At 39.7% G+C, this 25,388-nt stretch overlaps 1 protein-coding gene across 6 annotated transcripts in view; it reads left to right on the forward strand.

The window, feature by feature from the left end:
• Nucleotides 1-25,388, forward strand: part of LOC139478808 (DGAT1/2-independent enzyme synthesizing storage lipids-like) — a 117,152-nt gene that overhangs the window by 41,757 nt on the left and 50,007 nt on the right. For 5 of the 6 annotated variants that reach the window (XM_071261447.1, XM_071261453.1, XM_071261450.1 and 2 more), the window contains one exon: nucleotides 11,519-11,617. In XM_071261447.1, the coding sequence (XP_071117548.1) occupies nucleotides 11,519-11,617 (99 nt within the window). Of the gene's footprint in view, nucleotides 1-11,503; nucleotides 11,618-25,388 lie in introns of all 6 variants that reach the window. The other variant, XM_071261452.1, reaches the window with a different exon arrangement.

Genomic DNA, 25,388 nt, shown 5'->3' on the forward strand with positions numbered 1-25,388 from the left:
TCCTCGAACAACATTAAAATACCCTTCAACGATCTAGCGCGGATGTTTAGATTGATATTCCACGTCATATCTCGTTTGTTCCTGTTGATCTTTCGGTGTCGAAGCACGCGATCGTACAAAATGGCTAAGCTTCCGGTATACTGGTTACAAATTTGTCTGGCTAATTCAGGATCTGTTATCATATCATACTCCAGTGAGACATTGTCAATAAAATAGCTACCATTTTCAGTAGCTTTGATTACTCTGCTGTAGTCATTAAAAATGAGTATGTATTCTAACCCATCGCTTAGGGATGCTTGATAGAAGGGCATGTGACTATCTAGTAATTCAAAGTCGAGCGGAATATAGAATCGGTTACCTAATGCGCCGGCAACAGCGAGATCTTTTACGACAGTATTATCACCATTATCAGCACCCACACGCAGTCTCAATGTGTTCCGATTACAAATACCTTGGTACTGAAAGTTTTCCCGCTCTTTATCCTTTCTCCAGAGATCCATGTAACAGAAATATACATCGCTATCGTCGATACTCAAAACCTCTTTACCACTAATTTTAATCACGCTTTTCTTAACTATCGCACAACCCATGTTCTGAACGAGTCTCTGCTAGCATCAGCAGAAGTCAAACCAATCGTAAACGCTAGTCGGACAGTTCCCGGAACTAACACATCATGTGTGCCGAGATTGAGAAAGCGAACCAGAAGCGTTTGATTCTGATCAATGGTACTCGAGTTATTAGTTATAGTTACAGACTGGCGAATTGCTTTGACCCCTAATGGATCCCTAAGTCTACGTTGTGGGTTTGACTTGTGTCCGTATTGCGAAGACATTGTTATGTTAAAATTATGTTTACTTATGTTTAATATAAAAATTGATGATTTTAATCTAGATAGCTTTGATAACCCGAGTACAAATGAAGAGGGTTCTGATGAAACCAGCTTTACAAATCTTAATGATGAACTTTTGAAACCAGCCGTAAATGATTATTACGATGCTTTAAAAGAAACTATAGGTCATGACTATTCAAAGTTTACGATAGATAGTATAGGAATATTACGGCTGCGTGGCTCTCCAGATATTGATCTTATGAATTCTCGTACTCGTAAGCCCCTAGCCTTGTCTACGATAGCTAGTAAACACGGCATCAACATTGTTCGTAATGAATTAGGTTTTGTAAACTACTCACGAGAAAAACTTTCTGCGAAGACTACTGAGGTACTTCAGACTGTGTGTGCTGAACTTGGTACTATAAATAATTTGGAAGAAAGCTTGATGCTGGCCTCGGACGGACTCGGAGAAATCTTGGATACCTACTACGATAATTCCACGTTACAGGTACCATCTTCAGAGTTCAGTATTAGGGAATTACGAGGCCTTGACAAGGCAATGCAAACAATGCGGGGAGAATTCATCAATAATACAGCCAAGCTATCCGAACTCGACAAGCATATAGCTTATGAGAAAGCAAAACTTGAACAGACAGGTGATGAATTCAGTAGACGTTGCGTTGCAGAAAGATTGCGTAACTTAGAAGACGAAAGATCGGCCCGCCTCGAAGCGGCTTCCAGTAATAGAAAGCCACTTCGTTCTCAAATCGGTCAAATTTGAGAAACTATCGATCAAGTCCTCAACGATGATACTACACTCGCCGATAAAATTAAAACATTGTTCAGAGAACAGGGAATAACCATTGCCAGTATTTTAACTGCATTGAGATTTATTATATCGACTTTGACTCTCGCATTAACCGGTGGTACAGGAGGTGGCACACTGCCTAGTGATAAGGGTGGTGTAAAAGATTGGATAAAAAAGCATTTAAAGGCATTAGGAGAAGCACTGGGAAAGCTCATTGGGAAAGCCACGTCTGCACTTCCAGGTATAATAGGGAGTATTGTTTCCTGGTTCTTGAATTTATTAGCTAAGAACACCACTTGGCTAAGTCAAAACTTGTGGGCACTGATCGTAGCAATTGCCGGGCTGTTGTATGTATCCGCTAAAGACTATTTATCCAAGTAAGAACTATTTAACCAAATCATGAGTAAACCAGCCATGACTCCACCTACTATAAGCGCTGTGTTTTCATCGATATGTTGTTGATTTTTAGCTGCAATATGTGGTGGCACCTGTGGTTGTGCGTCAGTAGATGGTTGTGAAACATGTGGTGTCTGAGGCTTGACTATTCCCGTTTCGCCTGTGTTTGTTTGTGTTATTAATTCGGTATTAATATCTGAATTTATACCTGGTTTTTGTTGATTGGAAGCAATAACAATTTTATTATTATAACCGAGGACTTGATCGATCTTCCATATTACTCGGACACATGTGTAGTCCCGGTGCAAATACATAGTCTACTTTGGATTGAGCGTACTGTAATACATCTTGATAACGCTTTATAGACGATGGTATGTCAACTGGTGAATTTATAGCATCCTCCACATTTGCGACAAACTGTTTTTGCGCATCAAGCACAGTCCCAGAACCGATGATTCCCGTTCGTGCTTGCGATTGTGCACCAAGAATTGCCCATACATAAGTTCTTATTGATTCATTAAATCTTACAACTCCTGGGTTAGTAAAATTATTTTCTGTTACATCATTAAGAAATTCATTCCAAGCGTTTGCGGTATCGGTCAGTTGTACAAATTTCGTAACAATATAAATTAAACCACTTTTAAAACTCATGATATCCCCTCTCCAATCGTTACTCGAAAGTTCCCAGACATGATACCAATTATGCGTTTTTAAATAAAGATCATGTATCCTTACATAAAGTTTGTTTGTCTGTAACATCCTAAATGGATTGAATGGTTTTTGGTGAATTTCTTCAACTAAATCATCACTTTCTTCTTTAACAGTTATTTGTCCATTGTACGGAACACCTAGACCATGGTTAAGTCCTTTAATACGCCAATCTTTACTAGTAGAAATACCAAATTCCTGACAAATACGCTCATACGCGAACCTATTGTACGGATGATTTGTGGAATTCCATGCTTGATCCTGTGGTAATGGAGCACTAATTTCTTTAAGTACACCTCTAATCTGATAGTAATGATAAAACAGACATATTTAGTTCAAATCCTTGGGCATAAAGAGATATACCACATCCTGTTGTGTCACACCATATGGCAAAGTTTAACTGGTTCTGCCAAAATTGCATTGGATTGTGGAACCAATCGTGCACCATTTTATCGCTAGTTGCCATGATCCTGTATTTTTCAAAGATATCAGGGAATTTAACAAAAAAATTAGCACCAGAGGCACTAAAATCGACTGATTAGTAATGTAAGTAGATTTCATATTTAAGTTATGATATAGTATCATTGTATATTTGATATGTTTGTCACACTCCCAGGAATAACAAATGGTCAGTCTATTCAACTGCTTCATACTATCGATAACTCGGATGGTCAACTTGAAGTCGCTCTCAACGATGTAACGTATTACCCGCGGTGGACCAATATAAATGCTGCGAGATATAATAAAGAGATATGGATAAATGGAGACATGCAAACCATACCTGATGGGTATTACAGCGTATGCTCACTCAATGATGACATTTTTAAGCCTTCAGGAGATAGTCTCACACAAAATGAGTCGAATGGGATGCTGAGTTTAAAAGCTGGAGAAGAGGTTGTAATTCTTTACGAGAACTTAGCAGATACACTTGGATTTTTTAAACAAAAAGTATTAACACGACCCAACAAAACAGAGCGTGGAGTTAAATTGCCCGATTTAGTTCCCTATAAAGAGTTGTGCATCCATCTTGATCAGATCAGTACAACGGATAATATTCAACTCGAAAGTCATTCTACTCTGTTGAGAGCTATTCCAGTCTCAGATGAAAAATATAACAGCGGTAGAACGGAATCTTTCTCATCATTACAATATAAAAAATTAAAGCGTGGTATTATTTCAGACCTCAAAATTTCTGTATTAGATGTAAAACATCAACCTGTACATATAGGATACTTGAGTGTAACACTCCATATTATAAATAATGGTTGATTCATCAGGCCCTGGAATACTCAGAAAATGTAATACAATTGCGCTTTCCGATCACGGAGACACAGAAGGATTCGGTAATCCCGGGACCAATGGCAAGTTATACGCTTTACACTTACAAGATAATGTATACAAGCGGAAAGAAGTTACATTCACAGGTAATTCACAGGAGATTTAAGTGATGTTGACGTTAGTAAATTCATAAAAACACTTCGTACAATCTTACTCACAACAATGATAATAAATTGACTATGATCGAAGCAAAATTCGAGTGGCTACTGAATATCGTCATTGCTCCACCATATGTGATGACGGGTAAGGGACATCAATTAACTAAGAAAATGAATGGTGGGATCCCATCAAAATGTAAGAGTGTGTTAGTCTTTCCCCTGCCAGAAACCCCAGGTCATATATTATATAGTCGTCCCGCAGTAAAAAATGTTAGTTTAAATTTGGTTACTGAATTCAATAACATAAAAGATAACTTGAAGGATATACCTAATCTTTCTACGCTTATTATTGAAGTCTTGTTTGGGGATGCACCGGTATATGCCTTCGAAATATTACCAGGTCTATCAATTAAATGGCTCAAGCAATTCGAGCGTCAACGTTGCAGTATTATTTATATGGGAGTATCACCCATTGCAACCCTTGAGGGGGTCCAGAATATTAAAAGTGACAGCATTTCTCTTACTAAGATTTTCATGCCGTATAATATACATTTAATAAGGTTGATGTATACTCTCAAAACATTGAAGCAAGACCAATTAAAGACTATTATATGATATAATGATATACACTATGAGTTTATATCCAGCGCTCGATGAAAAGATGGATACTGTTGATGGATTTCGATTACATCAAATAAGCGACATAAAACATCGAATAGAGAAGGAGAGGGAGTTTAGACTTGGATTGTATAAAAAGTATCGAAGAGCCGTGAATGCCCTCGACGGAGTTGACACTGCGCTTGTAACGGCTAGCATGGGACTCGGTGTAGCCGATGTTGGTTTATTATCAACTATAATCGCCGCGCCTATCGTACTTTGCATGGAAATAGCGGCCGGCATGGAGTCTCAGGACTGGCAGGAATAGCGATAAAATTGATTTCTCGTAGGTTGCAAAAGAAAGCATTAAAACATGATAATATTCGGATACTCGCAGAAGCAAAGTTGAACAGCGTTGAGGATCATATTTCAACAGCACTGGCTGATTGTAAGATATCCGAGGAGGAGTTTCGTTTAGTGTTTTCAGAACTTACCAAATACAACGTAATGAAGCAGGAGATTCGATCAAATTCTCGTAAGACCAGTGGTATTGGCGAAGACAAGAAAAAAAAGTTCATAGAACAGGGGAGACAACAAGTGCGTCAATTATTCTGTGCCAAAACCAAAGAACTGGTTTGAGATTAAAAATAGATTGTTTACTATCGTTGGATCATATTTAAACGAATGCTTACATAAGTAAAAATATTGATGATTCTTTTCATACGATCTCATGATGATCTTGAAATCGCATCATCATTTTGACATAAAAAATTCCCTCTGTAGTAGCAGTATAGGTACATAAATCTGGCTCCAGTGGAAGTGAGCCAGAACTCCCATCATCTATACTACTCTCTTTATCATATAATGTCATTCTTCAATTCTGTGCTTGAAAATCACTTCCACTCACTCACAAACATTACCTAAACATTGCGAGTTTTCCTGGAATACGCGCATTAATATTTATTAAGTCACAGGGTAAGTGATGTGTCAGTCGGACAGTGACAGTAGCCAACATAGTTCCAAATGAAATCTTTCTTATACAGTGGCGAAGCAACATATATGCAAAACAACAATTTTTTTTACTTGCCTTTCGCGGCAATCCATTGGTCTGTCCGCTAGAGTAACTGCTCTTTGTCAAAGGGAAGCTACTCTAACCCTAGTCTATGAGACGTCACGGCCACGTTCAGATTTTGTTGACAGTCGGCCTGTTCTGTCATAACGTTAAGAAGTTCAGTCAGGTGTACACACAGCGCCAAAACGAAAGGTAACAATTCATACATATTTCGTCTAAATCCAACTATTTTTATTTGTGGAAAAAGTTTCAAGCCGCAGAGGTCTACAAGCACAGAAATGCCTACTGATCCCGCTTGGCTAGGCCTAGTGCCCTCACAAAATTGTTTCGAAATTTATATCTCCAAAGATGCCAAAACTTATAAAATGCCTTAGTTACGTCGCAGTTCGACACTGATTTTCAGTATATAAGACTGTTCTTTTGACAATTGTAGCAATTATCTCTGTAGTTTATCCAGATTCACCAGACTGGCAGACCCCCACACGACAAGAGCTTCCTGATAGCGGCTCCGCTGTCCTCCATATCCCACAGACTCAGGTCACACTCCCGTCCCAAACACTTGATGACAAAACATCATTCATAACATTAACACACTGTGTATGAAAGTGCCAATGATCTATTCACTACAGTTATGGATAAAACAATATCTGGAATACAAGCCATTGTATACCATAATATCTCCAAACACACTCTAGTTAGACTTGCTAACCATGGAGTATTATCAAACATGTTGTATCATACAATACACTGACTGTTACACTGTACATCCCCCTTACCAATGTTAAAAATAAGCAATTTCAGACTGAATGTTCTATTGTCTTTATGACAACTCTATAACATGCATGATATTACTCAATAATACCAAACACATAGCATGTACTTTGACAACCTGACATAGACATAAGTAATACTGTAGACATAAATACTCATGATGATGACGGTGAACTGTGAAGTCACAGTCCAACCAACCCCCACACTAAAGTTCCATACCCCAGGGAACAAAGTCGTGTATCTGCTGTACTGACCAGTCCATTTTCCAGTCTTTTGTATGTGACAAATAAAATTCCCGAAGCTGCTACTGCTTGCTCCCAAGTCTCACACTCTGCCCGCTTACATCATCCAGTCAATCCACTCATTACTCTGCTTACAACATAACAAGACCATATACCAAGCTCGTCTAAAACTAGTGACTTTAACATATGTAAAAACCCTTGTGATCTTGACACCCGTTTTAATTTCAGTAAAACTCAGGGAATAACCTCAGTGTCAGATTTTTACATTTGATGGAGGATTTCGCCTGTGTTACCCTGACTGGCCATAGGCATTAAGGGGCTAAAACAAGGACTGGTCGGCTCAGAGTCAGTATACTGTGTCTGAGTGGGGTATTCATGTTAAACTGCGGCATGGTATCTCAATGGGCTGGCATGCACACACGCATGCATATACACCACTAAGTGTAATAATCTTGGAAGACCTGTTCGACCTATTTCACCTCTCTTCACAAACTTACGTACATGTGTAAAGTACATGTATATAAGCATACCTTGTTATACCACATTTATGTGAATAACAATACAATTAAAAGAAGCTAAGAAATAATTCATATGCACCTGTGTAAACCCTCATTATACAAACACTAAGGCTATAAAAGATAATAGTCATGGTTCTCAGGCGCTGCAGTTTTGTTTTTATTTCCATTTTTATCCCCCCGGCATATAATGCAGGGGTATATAGCCAATGGCATGTCCGTCCGTCCGTCCGTCCGTCTGAATCGTTTCAAGGGGCAGAACTAGAAAACCGTAAAATACTTCTTCATCAAACTTTGCTTTTATGTTACTTAAGTGGTGAAGTTGTGCCTTTTGCTATTTAGAAATTTTAGAAACTTTTATTTTTTACATTTCCATGGCAACAAGATGGACTTAGGTTCTGTGAGGGTAGGGTTCGTTTCCAGAGCATAACTAATAAACCATTCAATATTTTTTCATGAAACTTTGCAGGTCTGTCAGGTACATGCTGAGCTGGTGCCTTTGGCTATTTAGAAACTTTTATTTTTTATGTTTCCATGGCAACAAGATGGACTTAGGTTCTGTGAGTGTAGGGTTCGTTTCCAGAGCATAACTAATAAACCATTCAATATTTTTTCATGAAACTTTGCAGGTCTGTCAGGTACATGCTGAGCTGGTGCCTTTGGCTATTTAGAAACTTTTATTTTTTATGTTTCCATGGCAACAAGATGGACTTAGGTTCTGTGAGTGTAGGGTTCGTTTCCAGAGCATAACTAATAAACCATTCAATATTTTTTCATGAAACTTTGCAGGTCTGTCAGGTACATGCCATCTTCCCGCGGCAAGGGAGTTAACTGACTATGAAAGTCCAGTTTACACTTCCGAGGCAAGAGAGTTAACTGACTATAAAAGTCCCGTTTCCACCCTTGCCGAACTAGGCTGGGATTATGGAGTTACATTTTGGCTGGACTAATGAGTCTATGCATAGTCCAATCAAAATCGCGAACCGAAATCGAAATCAAGGTGCTCACGTGATTTGATGTACTTCGCGAAGCAAGAACCGTTTTATCACAAAATAGATCTTGATGGTCGATCAGATCTTCTTGACTGGGCGCCACCATTTTGTTTGAAGCAAATGCATGTGATACGAGAGGTGGAATCTGATTGGTCCATATGGGAGAGGCATTGAATGGACATAACTCGTAATAGCCACTGGTGGCGCTACGGTCGAGCCCAGGAATTCTAGCCTAGTTCGGCAAGGGTGGAAACTGGACTTTTAAAGTCAGTTAACGCTCTTGCCTCGGGAAGATGGGTACAAGCTGAACTGGTGACTTTTGCTATTTAGAAATTTTAGAAACTTTTATTTTTTACGTTTCCATGGCAACAAGATGGACTTGTTCTGTGAAGGTAGGGTTCGTTTCCGGAGCATAACTCATAAACCGTTCAATATTTTTTCATGAAACTTTGCAGGTCTGTCAGGTACATGCTGAACTGGTGTCTTTGGCTATCAAGAAAGTTTAGAAACTTTTATTTTTTATGTTTCCATGGCAACAAGATGGAGTTAGGTTCTGTGAGGGTAGGGTTTGTTTCCAGAGCATAACTCATAAACCGTTCAATATTTTTTCATGAAACTTTGCAGGTCTGTCAGGTACATGCTGAGCTGGTGCCTTTGGCTATTTAGAAACTTTTATTTTTTATGTTTCCATGGCAACAAGATGGACTTAGGTTCTGTGAGTGTAGGGTTCGTTTCCAGAGCATAACTAATAAACCATTCAATATTTTTTCATGAAACTTTGCAGGTCTGTCAGGTACATGCCATCTTCCCGCGGCAAGGGAGTTAACTGACTATGAAAGTCCAGTTTACACTTCCGAGGCAAGAGAGTTAACTGACTATAAAAGTCCCGTTTCCACCCTTGCCGAACTAGGCTGGGATTATGGAGTTACATTTTGGCTGGACTAATGAGTCTATGCATAGTCCAATCAAAATCGCGAACCGAAATCGAAATCAAGGTGCTCACGTGATTTGATGTACTTCGCGAAGCAAGAACCGTTTTATCACAAAATAGATCTTGATGGTCGATCAGATCTTCCTGACTGGGCGCCACCATTTTGTTTGAAGCAAATGCATGTGATACGAGAGGTGGAATCTGATTGGTCCATATGGGAGAGGCATTGAATGGACATAACTCGTAATAGCCACTGGTGGCGCTACGGTCGAGCCCAGGAATTCTAGCCTAGTTCGGCAAGGGTGGAAACTGGACTTTTAAAGTCAGTTAACGCTCTTGCCTCGGGAAGATGGGTACAAGCTGAACTGGTGACTTTTGCTATTTAGAAATTTTAGAAACTTTTATTTTTTACGTTTCCATGGCAACAAGATGGACTTGTTCTGTGAAGGTAGGGTTCGTTTCCGGAGCATAACTCATAAACCGTTCAATATTTTTTCATGAAACTTTGCAGGTCTGTCAGGTACATGCTGAACTGGTGCCTTTGGCTATCAAGAAAGTTTAGAAACTTTTATTTTTTATGTTTCCATGGCAACAAGATGGAGTTAGGTTCTGTGAGGGTAGGGTTTGTTTCCAGAGCATAATCATAAACCATTCAATATTTTTTTATGAAACTTTCCAGGTCTGTCAGATACATACTGAACTGGTGCCCTTTGCTATTTAGAAATTTTTATTTTTTACGTTTTCCATTGCAAAAAAATGGACTTTGGCTCCGTGAGGGTAGGGTTCGTTTCAGGAGAATAACTCATTAACCGTTCAATATCTTTTCATCAAACTTTGCAGATCTGTCAGGTACATGCTGAACTGGTGCAATTTGCTATTTAGAAATTTTAGAAACTTTTTTTTTTTATGTTTCCATGGCAACAAGATGGACTTCTGTGAGGGTAGGGTTCGTTTCCGGAGCGTAACTCATAAACCGTTCAATATATTTTCATGAAACTTTCCAGGTCTGTCAGATACATGCTGGACTGCTGCCTTTGGCTATTTAGAAATATTTTAGAAATTTTTATTTTTTGCGTTTCCATGGCAACAAAATGGACTTAGGTTCTGTGAATTTTCAAGTAAACATGATGGACAAAGGCTCACTATGTGAGTGATGTTAGTTTCCGAAGCCGAACTCAAAAACTGTTGAATATTTCTCCATGTTACTTTTCATAGGTTTAAACTACATACTGAACTGGTGCCTTTTGCTGTTTCAGGATTTTTTTTTTTGCTGTTTTCAGTCTTCACTGAAGCAAATTCAACTTAGGTTCAATTTGGGATGGGGTTCATTTCTTAAACAGAACTGAGAAATTGTGTGATAGTTCTCAACAAAACTTTGCACAAGCATCATCTAGTTTGCATAAAAAAAACACACTTGTTTTACTTTTCATTTCATATGGATGCGACCATGGTGGATCTTTTGTGGGTAAACAATGTATGCTTCTTCAAGAACATTCAACTCTTGACTCATTACATACAGAATTGCACATTTACTTGTGGTTACTTTACAGACAGCTGCCAGGGGGATATGTCATCTTTCTGATGACTTGTTTAAAAACCTGAAAAAAATCCTTAAATATCCCAAGTCCAATGGTAGTCAAATACTGTATTCAAGTATTTTACTCATCAAGGAATACATTTATGTAGGGAGGCCTTTACCCAGGTTGATTGTACACAACTGTTTATTTGGTTACCCAACTGTTTATGTGGTTACATACTAGTTTGAACAACAACCCAAAAAAATGAAGGAAAAAAAGACACCACCTGTCCGCCTGCACTATATTTTCAAAAACCATTGCCTTAGAACCAATTCTTTTATTTTTTTTAACCCTATATAAGAACAAGAATATACAATTCACATACAAACCTGTGACAAACGTCAATTTTGTCCAACCTGGTACAACTTGTTCCTGGAAACAATAGAGAAGTCTGTGCAAATGTAATAGTGAAACAGGTTATTTTGAGGACTTAGACTTGGGGATTCAAATAGAAGCTTCATTAAAATACACTTGATAATATGTACATAATTGTATACAACTACATTCTTCCCATCTCAGGAATATGACGTCTTCATCATTGTGTGTTTTGGCGAATCAGAATGGATATAAACACTTTCATGAAGACATTCTCAGACTGTATTGTTTCTGTAATGTTTTCTTTAATTTAGATATGTTTGATACAGGCTGGCGACTGTTGATGGAGGTTTTCCATGTGACCCCAGGAACAGTCCAGAGTTGTGTAGATGTCCTGAAAGCTGGACACATCCTCACGATCTCTCCTGGTATGTAGTCCATTCATCAGTGTTTAGCATGAAGTCTAATCACACTCTGTCATCCAGACCATTTACCTCAAATTGTCTATTGGCATTTCCAGATTAGGAAACTATGTTTATGAATTTGTCTCTTGGGAGACCAGAATTTGGTTGTTTTGTTTTATCATATGTCATATGAAATGACACCAGCGTGTACATTTAAGGATTGACTTTCACTTTGTGTGAGTTCATTTCGGAGATTGACTTTCACCTTGTGTGAGTTCATTTCGGAGATTGACTTACACTTTGTGTGAGTTCATTTCAGAGATTGACTTTCACTTTGTTTCAGTTCACTTCGGAGATTGACTTTCACTTTCTTTCAGTTCATTTAGGAGATTGCTTATGATAAGTTTCAAAAATTTTAATTTAGTGAGTTTAATCTCCAAGTGACCAAACTTTACTTTGAAAACACAGTATGTTTATCTCCATTCTACTATGCATGAATACTTAGGTGCTAGCGAAGAAATGGAGTGAAGCGGCATGGATTGAGTTCAATACAGTCAAGTCTCGTTAATCCGACATGAGCTCTATCCGACACTAATAATGGCAACTGAAAAAATCAGTGCTGTTTAGACCTGTTAATCTGACAGTCTCACACACCTAGTCCAACACACCTTATTTGCAATGAATTACTGAAATCACTCATTAAACATAATCGTTAATCCAACACAGCGATCAACGACTCCTTGCTACAACAGCTGCAGAGATAAACTTTCTTAACAATAAACAATTAATGCTTAAAATACTGGATTAATCACATGTTAATTACATCAGAAATTTTGCAAAATATATCATTGTATCATTGTTGGATAATTGAAAGTCTTTCTAAACAAAAATAATGATGATTAACTGTCTTTGGGATATACATTTCCATCCGACCTGCACAAAGAGGACAATTGTATAAAACATGAAGTTCATCCTCCATTACATGACAGTGTTTATATAAGACGGTGTCATCCTCTATATTAGCAACATCCCTACAAACAAGTTGAATACCAAGAGTATTTTGCCCACATCTAAATTTGGTTATTAGCCTTCTATATTCACAATGCTTAATATTTGATAAATATTTTTCGCAAACGATGAAAGATGTATCCAGTTTATAGAATGAGAGGGTCTTGCTGCCTAGAGATGCATGCCAATCCTGAAGTAAACAATCTTTAACTCTTTCACTGAACATATGTGTACCGTATATCGCTGTGTATAAGGCGACCCCACGTATAAGACGACCCCCCTGTACACGCCTTAAAAATCAACCCAAAATCCTATACTCCGTGTATCATGGTGTATAAGGCGACCGGGAATGAAACACATCACAAGTCTGACTGATATAGAACATTTAACGTGCGCTTTCCGACTGTAGCGTATTTTGCACACGGACATCACAAGTTAGTTACTTTGGAGATTTAACGTGCGCTTTCCGACTGATGAGTATTTCGCACACATCACAAGTGCGCACACAAACCTTATATATGCAATAAAAATATGTTTATCTTGCGTTGTTTTTTTTCTACAATGATAGGTCGCGTGTGTAACTCCAGCACACGTCGCCATTTTGTGTTTACACGGTACGACACCAAATTGGTGCCCGTAAAATAAAATTCATTTATGAAGTATTAACATATAAGAGACAATGGTGAGTAATTTAATCGCCAATTAACTATGTTGTAACTAACTAGGCTTAAGTTTGCTTCACATTCAGCGTGTTTATTCCACAATCACTTGTACACACCGTCTCCAACACTTGTTAATACAACTGTAAAAACAGCGGGAATTGATTTCAGCTTCACCGGTTATCACATGTTAGGTCACATGTGCAATATGCAAATGCTTACCGGTACTTCTGGCTCTCTGCTCACGGATGTTGATTGTTTTACCGTGTCAGCTGGTTTGACAATCTGCATCGAGGCGAGGGTCATTTCAACTTTATTTGCAGAAATTATTAAACTTTATTCAAGGAAAAGAGATACAAATCATGTTTATGTATGGAAATAGTTATTGGAACAGTTATTTAGGACGAAATGCGAAGTTTTATTGTCAAATGCTGGGCTGGCTATCGGACGCCGGTTGACATCGCCAGTGGAAAAAAATGTGAGATCTTCGACTCCGTGTATAAGACGACCCCCCTTCTTAGCCCCCTCATTTTAGGTACGAAAAACTCGCCTTATACACAGCGATATACGGTATATGATTCTGCATTGCCAGTGCCTTGTGCAGCCCACACATCCCCAAAACCATGATGACTTAGCAAATGTCTAATATGCGATGCCCAGTTAGGACGTTTTCTATCAGTAATGGATAATGACATTTTATTACACTGCTATGGGTATCTGTTTGGACTCATTTGCATTATCTTAAGCCAATATTTAATGCATTTTACATGATAAATAGTATGAAGTGGATACCTGCCACATCCAGCACAGGCCACTGCAGTTGCCGTTCTGTAGCCTGTGTCAAGTGAAAATCTGTGGTCAACAATTTCAATTTCAATCAGCACCATTAATATCGTTATTATTTTTTTTATCAAATATAAAAATGTTTCCGTAACCAAAATATCATAACCTCTTATTAACGATTTAACTGACCAAAGTGCTTTGCTCACATAAAGTTTTACAAGTCCAAATGAAATTTGGGAGTGAAAATAAGTCCCAAATATTTATAGGCATTAACTGTTTTAACACGCTCACTGCTATATTACAGTTTCTCATTTTGTGACAATGGTCTTCCCATTTCAAACACAATCATTTTACTCTTCTCAGTATCAATATCCATAGCCCATTTATTATATAAATATAATTCATCAAGACATTTTTGTTATTTTAATACACTGTCTGCAACAACTATTAAATCGTCAGCAAACAATAGGGCAATTATATTTAACATTTCCTTAGAGATAAAAATAATCGTATGTTACAGTTGCTTTAACATGATTATACTTACTCTGGATGATACATAAAAACCTGCCGTGAATACCATTTTGCAATGAAATATGCATTAACTTACTCCTATTAACCATATCAAATGCTTTTCGAAAATCAATAAAAGCACAATATACTTTTTTGCAAGTAATATACTTTTGTATAATAGCTTACAAAATGAAAATGTTATCAATAGTGGAATGATCTTTCTTAAACATCCCTTGATGTTCACTAATTATGCCTTGGTAGTCTAAGAAACATTCCAGTCTTTTATTCAAAACATGAGAAAACATTTTACCCATTATATTGAGAAGTGATATATCACAAAAGTTATTAGGATCACCTTTACTACCTTGTTTATGCAGTGGCATTATTATTCCTGTTAACCAGAATTATGGGTAATGTCCACTGGACAACACTGCATTAAACAAAATGACAAGATGTGGAGTTAATACATTTTCAACAGATTTGTATCGTTATCTATCGTGTAATTGTTTGTACTACTTAATTTTGTTTATCCAACATACTCGTTACTCCAACAAAATCATATACAACCAACCATGTCGGATTAATAGGGAAAAAAAGAAATAGATTTATATTACTGTCGCATCAGACAACGCCATTTAGCAATAAAATATATCACAAATTGTTTTCATTCCTGTTTTATGATAGACTGTGGATCTACTTGCTATTTCGATCACAAACACTATATGTTGACATATAATAATCAAGCTATAACAGCAGTGACTTTTAAAGAATGGCAGGTAAGATATAATGTGTATCCATTCACTTTAAATTAAGGATCGTTTCAAGAAATCAATAATGGTAAATCTGACAGTGGTTGCTGTAAATAATGCATTCCTACAGTAAAGACAACCACAACAATCACATAAAAGAAAGCACCTCAATCTGGAAACCCTACTTAAAAATTACCTTTTCTTAGTTACTGCATATAAAGCTGCACCCTTTTGTGTCTATATTATGTTCGGCTTAACATGAAACATGGCGGCAGCACATACATATGCTGAACAGACAGCTCGAACACTCAACTAGGAAAACTGCCAAATCCCAGTTTATCACAGAGTACCAAATGACGTGCAGCCATGCTAGTCTACAGGAACACAGACCCACTGACAAGCCCCTAACCATGTTGGGAATGTTGGGCAACAATTTCTTGAGAAAGAAGTAGGGTGTCACGATAAATCAAAATATTGATAATTGCTATTCGTAAGCACTTAAAGTAAATAAATCGATTGTTAAATTGGTTTCCGATCAATAGTATTGATTGCAGTTAGGAATATCGATAGTTTCGATTGTATTTGCCATATCAATTAAATACATGCAATGCTGTTCAAATTTGTTTTTCTTTTGATCATGAGTGGTAGTAGTTTACACATGGAGTAGTATAGTTAATGGGGGTTCTGGCTCACTTCGACTGGAGCCAGATTTATATACCTATACTGCTACTTCAGAGGGAATTTTTTATGTCAAAACGCTGATGCGATTCAACGATCGTCTTGCGGGATTCTTAATATTCCCTCATGAATATTCATGAGGGAATTGAAAACAAGGCTGACCCGGCGGGTACGCGGAAGTAAATATTTCAAAATATGGCGTGCTCGCAATCGGACATGAACGATTTACGGCATCTTCCAAAGCTGACATTCTCCTTCGTGGAGAAATACGCCGAAAGAAACAGTACCAGTTTGGGAAAAAGACACCTCGAGAAAGGTTTTATGTACTACAGTGAGAGCTATGTGCATACCATTCACAGTGAGTATTATTCTGAAATAAACCTGTTAAATCGAAAATGACACGGGATGGGTTAGGCAATATTCGACAGCTATTTATATTTCACCTAAAAACAGATTGACATTGCTATAAAATTATTTCTGACTCACTAGATTTGATTAAATATCATCAAAATTATATTCAACGTATTGGAACATCGAATTTTATGAAAAGATCCATCATATGCGACTTTGGGTTCACTGTAAACATGACGAAATCAGAGTGATGCCCCAGAGCTATTTGTGTATTCAATTAATATTTTAACCGGTCATCTGCTGATCATTTCGTTCAAAGTTTACCGATGTCATCAAAATGTATCTCGTGTATCACAGAGGCAGGGGCAAATCTCGGTTACAAAACTTTGAACACAATCAGCTGGTAATCAGTAGCCTAATAGGCCAAAGAAAGGGAAGCTTTGTGAAGGGGGCAGATGCACCGTAATATGCCTAGACAACTTTCAGTCCCCATCCGGAAAAAGTTAATGCAAGCATGACAATCTCAGACACCGTGATAAAAAAAGGCTATCACAATAAGAGGGAAAAAATAGCACTTATGTTATCAGTCCAGATTATGTACATTAAGTCCATCGACTGTTATATTTGGTGTAAATTTTGTGCCATATATTTCTTTTTAAATATATGAAATGTACATATAGGACTATAGATATCTTATTAAGTGATTGCAATAGTATTTAAATCATGCTACTTTCAAGTGATGTTCCTCATAAGTAATTAAAATGTATGTTTTTAAGCCTTGAAGCTGGATGATGGATCATCTCGGATCACTGCCAGATGCTACCACTCTCAGAGGAAGAATGCGTCTTCCCACTCACTTGAGGTAAGACAAAAATTATCACCAGATTTGTGTTTATCTATTTGGCAAACCAGGTACGTGCTGAATCATCATGTTCATGATCGATAATTGGGAATGCTCTATATCAGCACACCTTAACTAAAATATTAATACCATCATTAATTACCACACATATAAACAGGGATCGTATCATGTATACATAATCTAATGTTTTAGTCTGTTTTCAGTTGTACAAATTGGTATCTCTTATACCCTCACATCTAGTCGCACGTTTAAAAGGAAGCCAGAAGCTGGAATGTAAACATTAAACTTGTTTCCGTCTGGTTGCGCACGCACCTCCCTATGACATGCCACAAATCTTTCAGCGCGCTTCTGAGCTGGTCTTTCGCGGTAGACTGCTAGTTTGTATTCTACAAGTACTTATCGCTTGTGTACAGTTGTTGTTCTAATAAAGTAATAATAATAATAAATATGTCTTACCTGTAGACTCCTGGAATGTAATCCTTGGTAATCCATTGTTTGTGTTCAACACGTGTTTCATTGTTCGACTTGATTATACACGTGGCAACATGTCGGGCATTTGTGCCTCGTGTCAAAGAAAACTGTCTAAAGTAGACCCTGCATCATTAAGGACGGGTTTTCAATGTGTTCATGGGATAAACGTTGTAAAGAATGTGAGCACTTGTCTTCTATAAATTTTAACTTGTATCTTCGTGCATTGGCGAAGCGGGCTGCTGACCAGCGCTACAAGCAGAGAAGGTCATCGGGCAGATCCTTGGACTCTGCACCCTCCACATCCGGCCCTGGGGATGGCAAGTCGGCCACACCCAAGAAATCAGTTGATAAAGACCCGCCTCAGTCAACTTCTGTTTTCGACAAGACACGTGACCGTTCGCCTGCTGATGATACTACCCCCAGTTACGGCGGGACCGGGTGGTGACGAGGACCATGAGGGGACTACGGTCCCCAGTCGGTCCTTATCTCGTTCTACCATAGATGATAGGAGCATCGTGCGGGACGACAGTGGACAGAGAAGTCGTTCCCTCTCAAGTTGGGACAACAGGTTGAGTGCCTCATCAAGAGACAGTAAACGACACGAGGTCATTCATCACCTTCGTGGTCATCGGGAGTACGATTCGGACGATAACTACAACAGTTAGAGATGTAGCCCTTGTCCCCACGAGGATGTGCGACATTCTCGCAGGGAGTTTCTGGGAGTTCAGCGTCGTAGTGAAGATAATGACAGAACAACACCCTCGTTTCACTTTCATATCGACCCAGCTTTGATGGCCCAGATCACAACGGCGGTCCACCCCTTGACGTCGTCGACCAAAAAGGATTCGACTGCTTCGGGTTTCCATGGACCGTCAACCAGTACACCAGCTCCTTCATATACGCATCCACAATCAACATCGACGATGGATTGTGACGACAGCCCTCCTAGGCCTCCCAAAGACATTGAGTTGTTTGCTTGGCTATCTAACTTTCTGCCTGAGTTATCACAAGACGATGACAAACTGACTTGTGCAGGCTTTAAGGTCGGAGATACACCACATTTTCTTCAGTTTTCTCCTCCCAATGCCTTCAGAGCCATGGCTCAAGAAATGGACCAGAGGACTTTGCCTCTGCTCTGCCTGGGCAGAGTTTCTGCAAGCTGCCTGGTTGATCAAGTTACCCGATTTATGCCGTTTTCGTCACCCATGAGTAGGGACTTGGATTGGAGGCTACTCTTCAAGAAACCAGCGCCCTCCAAGATTCTAGTAGAAGACAGGCATTTGGAATCCATGGACACTGCTGTTCGTCACCAGCTTCAACTGCTTGCTATGCTGTCGACAGAGATCGAGGCCCTCTCAGTGTACTTTGAGGAGAAAGAACCTCAGGACGAGGACGACAGGACGGTGCCATCGATCCTCACCTGTATGCAACGTGGATCTTGGACTTTCTCGTCCAGTCCCGATATGTATCGGGCCAGATTACTACGGCACGTCGCCATGGTTACATCGACTGCACTGAACTACCTGATCATCATGGCAGGTCACTCATACGGTCCCCGTGGTCATCGCAACAGTTGTTTGACGGTCGTACCAACAAAGTTCTGGACAAGTACTCTAGGGAAGCCGAGCGTGACATCATCATTTCGGCTTCACACAACCTGTCCAGATAGCCACGGGTTTCGAATGCCCCACGATGACGTTACCGAAACGAGAATGTGCAACGGGCCTTTCGTAGGGACATGCCTCGACAGCCTTCCCGCAAGAGATTCGGACAGGAAAGGTCTCCAGGTCTCCTTTTCCAAGTATCCCAGAGGGGGAAGAGCTAGTGGGGGAGGAAGTGAGGTCCCTTCCCCGTCGTCACCATCGTTGGAGTCTCCTCCGATGACACTACCTTCAGACGAGCTACCGGTAGACTTCATCACTATGCCCACAAGTTGGTTTTCCTCAACGACCCTTATGTTCAGAACATTTTGACAACAGGCTACGCCCCACGCCTAAGATTAACGCCACCACTGACGTCTTCCCCGACATTCCACACTCTACCAACGAATTGGCTGACGGAGGCCATCGATTTGTTGGTGAAAAAGGCAGCCGTACTTCGCCTAGGGACATCGGCACCATCGCCGGGGTACTACTCGCCCATCTTTCTAGTACCCAAGAAAAACTCCACAAAGATGCGGCATATTTTCAATCTCAAAAAGTTCAACGCAACATACCTCCAACAACCCGACACATTCACCATGATATCCCTCAGCTCTCTGCGTCGGATGATTACCGAACGACATCCTCATCTCGATAGACCTTCAGGACGCGTATCTCCATGTACCAATAGCTTCCGAGTTCCAGAAGAAGTACCTCCGATTCGAATACCAAGGTATTCATTACCAGTGGGCGGCCCTCCCGTTTGGACTTTCTAAGGCCCCGTGCATTTTCACATGGATCATTAAGCTGGTCGAAGAATGTCTCCATCGGCAGGCGATCAGGATAGCCTTCTACCTAGACGATGGGCTCTAAGCTCACCAGTTCACAGAAGCCCTTCAAGAAGAGTTGGCGACCACCCTGAGTCTACTACGGTACCTCGGGTGGATCATCAACCTTCAATAGTTGGACTTGATACCAACTCGTGATCTACAGTACATCGAGATACGCTTCCAGACGGGTCAAACTGGTCACGGTACCTCAAGACCGTTGGGACAAGATGTTCCGAGACTTCTACATGCCCCGGCGTCGGTGCACACGTGGCAGGAAGTCCTCGGTCTGTTGACATCGGCCCAAGACCTGACTCGCCGATGTCGTCTTCAACTTCGTCCGCTGCAGAGATTGCTGTACCCCCACCAGGTGTTTCCCAATCTCCTGGTTCCACTTCTGGCACAGCTGCGTTGTCATCTGGAGTGGTGGCTCCAGCCGTCGAACGTTTGCGAAGGTGTCTTTATGAGCAAGCCTCCGTTCATACTACACCTATTAGTAGATGCGTCATTGGAAGGCTGGGGAGCGCACTTCGGGGACAACCAAGCGGACGGGCTGTGGTTGCCAGAAGAAAAGGTCCTCCACGTCAACTGCCTCGAGATGGAAGCAATGATTCAGACGGTCGAGTTCTGGAAGCTTCGGCTGATGATACAGTCAGACAACTCCACAGTCGTCCACTGCATCAACTAACAGGGAACTACTCGGTCGGCGGCCATTCTGGACCGGACATTCAGGTTCTTCGCCCTCGTCGACGACTTGGACATGGGCGTATGCGCCCGTCACATCCCGGGGGCCAAGAATGTGAGACCATCGAGGCCGTCTCCCACGGAGTGGATGATCCATCCGACAGTCTTTCACCTGCTGACAGATCGACTCTGGTTGCCCCAAGTAGATCTCTTCGCAACCCAGTACAACAACCGCCTCCCTCGATTCGTGTCGCCGGTTCCAGACCCACGGGCATGGGACCACGACACTCTAGCGATATCGTGGGAGGGTCTAGATGCTTACGCGTTTCCGCCAACGGTGCTGTTACCATCGATAACAGTTCATCAAACAGCCAACCTGCCAAGTCTGCTTCTGGTCGCGCCTTATTGGCGTTCCTTTTTGCCAGATCAAGACGACCATGGTTGAAGATCAGTCACGTAAATTCCGACTGCCGGCAGGGGACCTTGATGTCGTTCTGCGCAATCTGTCTAGTCAGGCTTATGAGCCTCCAGATCAGGTCGCGTTTGACTTATTGTCTCAGAAAACGGCTTTCCTTCTCTCGCTGGCTACTGCAGCGAGAGTATCAAAAATACATGCCATTGACATCGGTCGGATTACGTTCGATCAGCGTAACCAAGGCAAGGTCCGTCTTGGTCTCAGATGGGATTTTCTTCCTGGCCAAGATTTAAGAATGTTCCCTTTTCCTTCCTTGTCTGCCATTATGGGCCCTCATGATAACGCTGATCTCACCCTGTGCCCAGTTTGTGCGCTTCATATTTACCTGCAGAGATCTGAACAGCGACATTTTCGACAGCTGTTCATACCGCTCTCAACCAATGCAAAGAAAGAGATTACACGTAATACTCCCTCATTTTGGTTGAGAGCGGTCATTCTCAGAGCTTACGAGGCACAAGGACTCGCACCTCCCACCTCCTCTCATCCGCACGAAGTTCGAGCCATAGCTTCAACGTTAGCACTCCACAGTAATTGTTCGCTGCAAGCTATTATATGGAGGGCTGCTTTTGGAGATCTACTTCAGTGTTTGCTTCGCATTATCTCAGAGATATCTCAACAGAAGATGTTGAAGGACTCAAACAGTTTGGTCCACTCGTGGTGGCACAACAGATATCTCAGAAAAGACAGTGAATTTGTGCTTTATTCACTTTGGACTTTTTGCTAGACTAGGAAAGAAGAGTCAAGGCCATTGAAGTCTACCCTCTACAACCCATTGCGAACACCTTTGCCGGACCTTGCAGAGCACGCATCACCATTGCGATCTCTTGACAGTTCTATTTCATTATTGACAGTTCTTCCTGAGCTCCTTGTCATCAACCAACAGTAGCGACAGGTCTTGGTTCCTTTCCTATAGGCAGTCCTTTGAGTTATCAACAGAAACTTCACAGTGATTTTGTTATGAACATATTCAACCCTATTCCTTTTCCTGATTTACCCTTATCTGACCACATGATGCCAACCTAGAACAGGGTGCTGTTGGAGAGTCAGTCTGTATTTCTATCTGCTTTGAGTGTGACACAGGATGAGTCAACAGAGATTGAACTGAGCACCCGCCTCCAGTCCAGTGAACCAAATTGGCATGCACTGAGGAGAAACAGAGTCACCGCTTCACATGGAGAAATCTTCAAAAAGCATGGTGTGTTCAGTTTTGTAAAGTGAAGTTGTACCACATAAATCTAATTTGGTAAAGTATCCCTTAATTGTGTTTTATTGACAAAACAATTGTTGATAAAAAAATTCTCTGCCATAGTTTCATTTTAAATGAGTTACAGAAAATGTCTACAATAGTGTTTTAAGTTAAACTATACAATACTATTAAGTTGATTTCACATTCTATGTGAGATAATTCATTTTTTAACATTACCATTGCAGATCGAGAATCGTTTGCTGAGCAACTGAAGACTACCCAACCTAGACATGGTACCAATCTTCAATTTGGACTTGACAACGAGCCTGTTGCTGCCCAAGCCTATAGAACTCTCAAGAATAAGGAAATACATATCTACCCATGTGGTGTTATAGTGAATCCCCATTGCTACTGCCTTGCCACATCCCCTGATAGGTAAGGTTACGTCCAAAGTTCTGACCCTCCTGATCTCTTAGAGATCAAAAGTTTTGTAGCTCCAAATTTAGATAATGTAGCTCACCTGCCGAGGAAGGATGGTGTGTCATAACCATTATTTTCAGGTTCAAATGCAACTTGCTGTTTCAGGTTTAACATGGTGTGACTTTTTTGTTTGGTCTCAGCAGGAAACCCATTTGGAAAGAGTAATATTTAATTCTGAAATGTGGTGTAAACTTCAAGCTAATTTAGATGCATTCTTTTTTGAGTATTACCTTAATTAATTTATACAAAATTAACAAGGAATAATAAATTATCTTTCCTCTGCAGCTATTTGACAATTTCCCATAGTAATACTAGAATCACCATAAAACTGAAACATAAAGAACAAGATAAGGTCAGTCAACATAAAGTTTATTTTCATCATGATCATTAGACCACAATGATTTTAATATAATGACAAGATTATCATCCAAGTATTATCATAAAAATGTAAAGGGATGGCTTACACTATGTATTTATTTTTTGCAGAAAATATTTTCTATGAAACACAAACTTTGTGTGTGTATTCAAAACAATAAGGATCCAAGACAGATGATCCAATCTGATTTTCCCTTGATAGCTCATGTGGAATATTCATTTTATATATACTTGTCATGTATTCAACATGTTCATCAACAGTTGCAAGTTGAATGAAATAGACTTTTTTGTATCTGTCAGAGTTATACTTGTATAGAAACTTTCTCCACTTTTGTGGTCTAAAGTTATGGTCCAAGAGTCTAATAATTACAGGGGTACTGACTACTGACATTTATGATGTTTGTTTGTTGTTTAACACAACACTCAGCAATATTCCAGCTATATAACGGCGGTCTGAAAATAATCAAGTCTGGCCCAGACAATCCAGTTATTGAAATCATAAGCATCGATCTATGTGGATATGATGACATGCATCACCCAAGTCAGCGAGTTTGACCTCACAATCAGCAAGCATGGGTTGCTGAAGACCTATTCTAACCTGGATCTTCATGGATCTTTAATTATGGTGAACAGTGTGCTATTTTAACTGCTAACACTGTTTGAGACATGTACAAACTTTCTTGAATTATATACACAATACAATGTATTTTGAAATAATGATAATAATAATAATATAAAAAATTCTTTTAATTCTGACTTTGTCGTTATTTCACAGTTTTATGGTGCTGTATACAAGTAGCAACTGATACTATTTTAACCTATCTTGTATAAGTGGACCTTCATAGTTGGTAAGAAGAGCAGCTACTGTCCAAAGTAGGTTGATGGATCCAACAAGATCAAGGGGAATAATGCTGTCAAATATATGATTTTCTTTTACTCTGCGGATGGCTCGCTCAACATGGATACAGAGGGAGGCAATCATTTCTGTTTGTTCAACCTTGCTCTTACTAAACTGACCATGAGAATGTAAGAATGGTGGGATGTTGAGACCAACATTGATTTCACTTAACTTTTTGCCTATAGTAAATCCCTTGTCAGCCATGACACTATCACCAGGCTCCGGTAGATCTAATATTCCACTCAATTGAACAATTTCAACATCAGACTTACACCCAGTATATAAACAAGATACAAAAGTGACTGCACTGTGTGGAGCGATACCTAAAAGAGCTTTAAATGTATATGTGAATAAGTTTTAGAGTTTAGATTCATAGTGGATGGGTACTGTGTTTTAATTTCTGTGCAATCAATGATTACATGTGAAGATGGGTAAGTTAATTTGAAACATGAAGGCATATATCTATCAATTAAAACCCTAGAGGATCATATGGGCATGCTACCCAGCACAATGTACAAAAAAATTGCCCATGTATTCAATTTTCTACTCACAGTACTGATATGGGTGTTAAAACGTACAGATAAATCCAATTCTAGCAGACCAGCTCTCAGTCTACATAAAAACATAAAAAACTCATCTTTGAGCAGAATTGACCTTGGTCTACCAGCAAGAGATACAATTTCACTTGGAACATAGTATGCACTTTGCATGCTGGAGGCACTAGGCTGAATGAAAGAGAAAAATGCACAAAACAGAGCATATGTTCGACAACCAGTGTAGAATCGTATCAAAGAATTATCAGTGCTGAAACGGTTAAGTCCACACTTTTCAAGATATATCTTATCTTTAAGTTCTACATGGTGTTCACAACATTCCTCTACTTTCTTGCGAAGTGCTTCTTCGGTTTCCTTGAGTTTTGTGTGTAGTTCATGAAGCTGATCAACATGGTCAACATCATCTGCTGCTTCATCTGTGCCAAATGGTATGTTTTGCCTGTAATATCAACATGATTGGTAATATTATTCATATATATCATTTATGTTTTCAACACACACCTCATGACTGACATGTATTTTGTTTTCTCCATTAGAACAACAATATTTCTGTTAGAAGATGTTTGGAGTTTCATGGGAAGATTATATTATATCAATATAATTAT

The sequence above is a fragment of the Haliotis cracherodii genome, unplaced genomic scaffold (genome assembly GCF_022045235.1).
Source record: "Haliotis cracherodii isolate W230 unplaced genomic scaffold, xgHalCrac1.p SCAF_4, whole genome shotgun sequence".
NCBI classification, from domain to species: Eukaryota; Metazoa; Mollusca; class Gastropoda; order Lepetellida; family Haliotidae; genus Haliotis; species Haliotis cracherodii.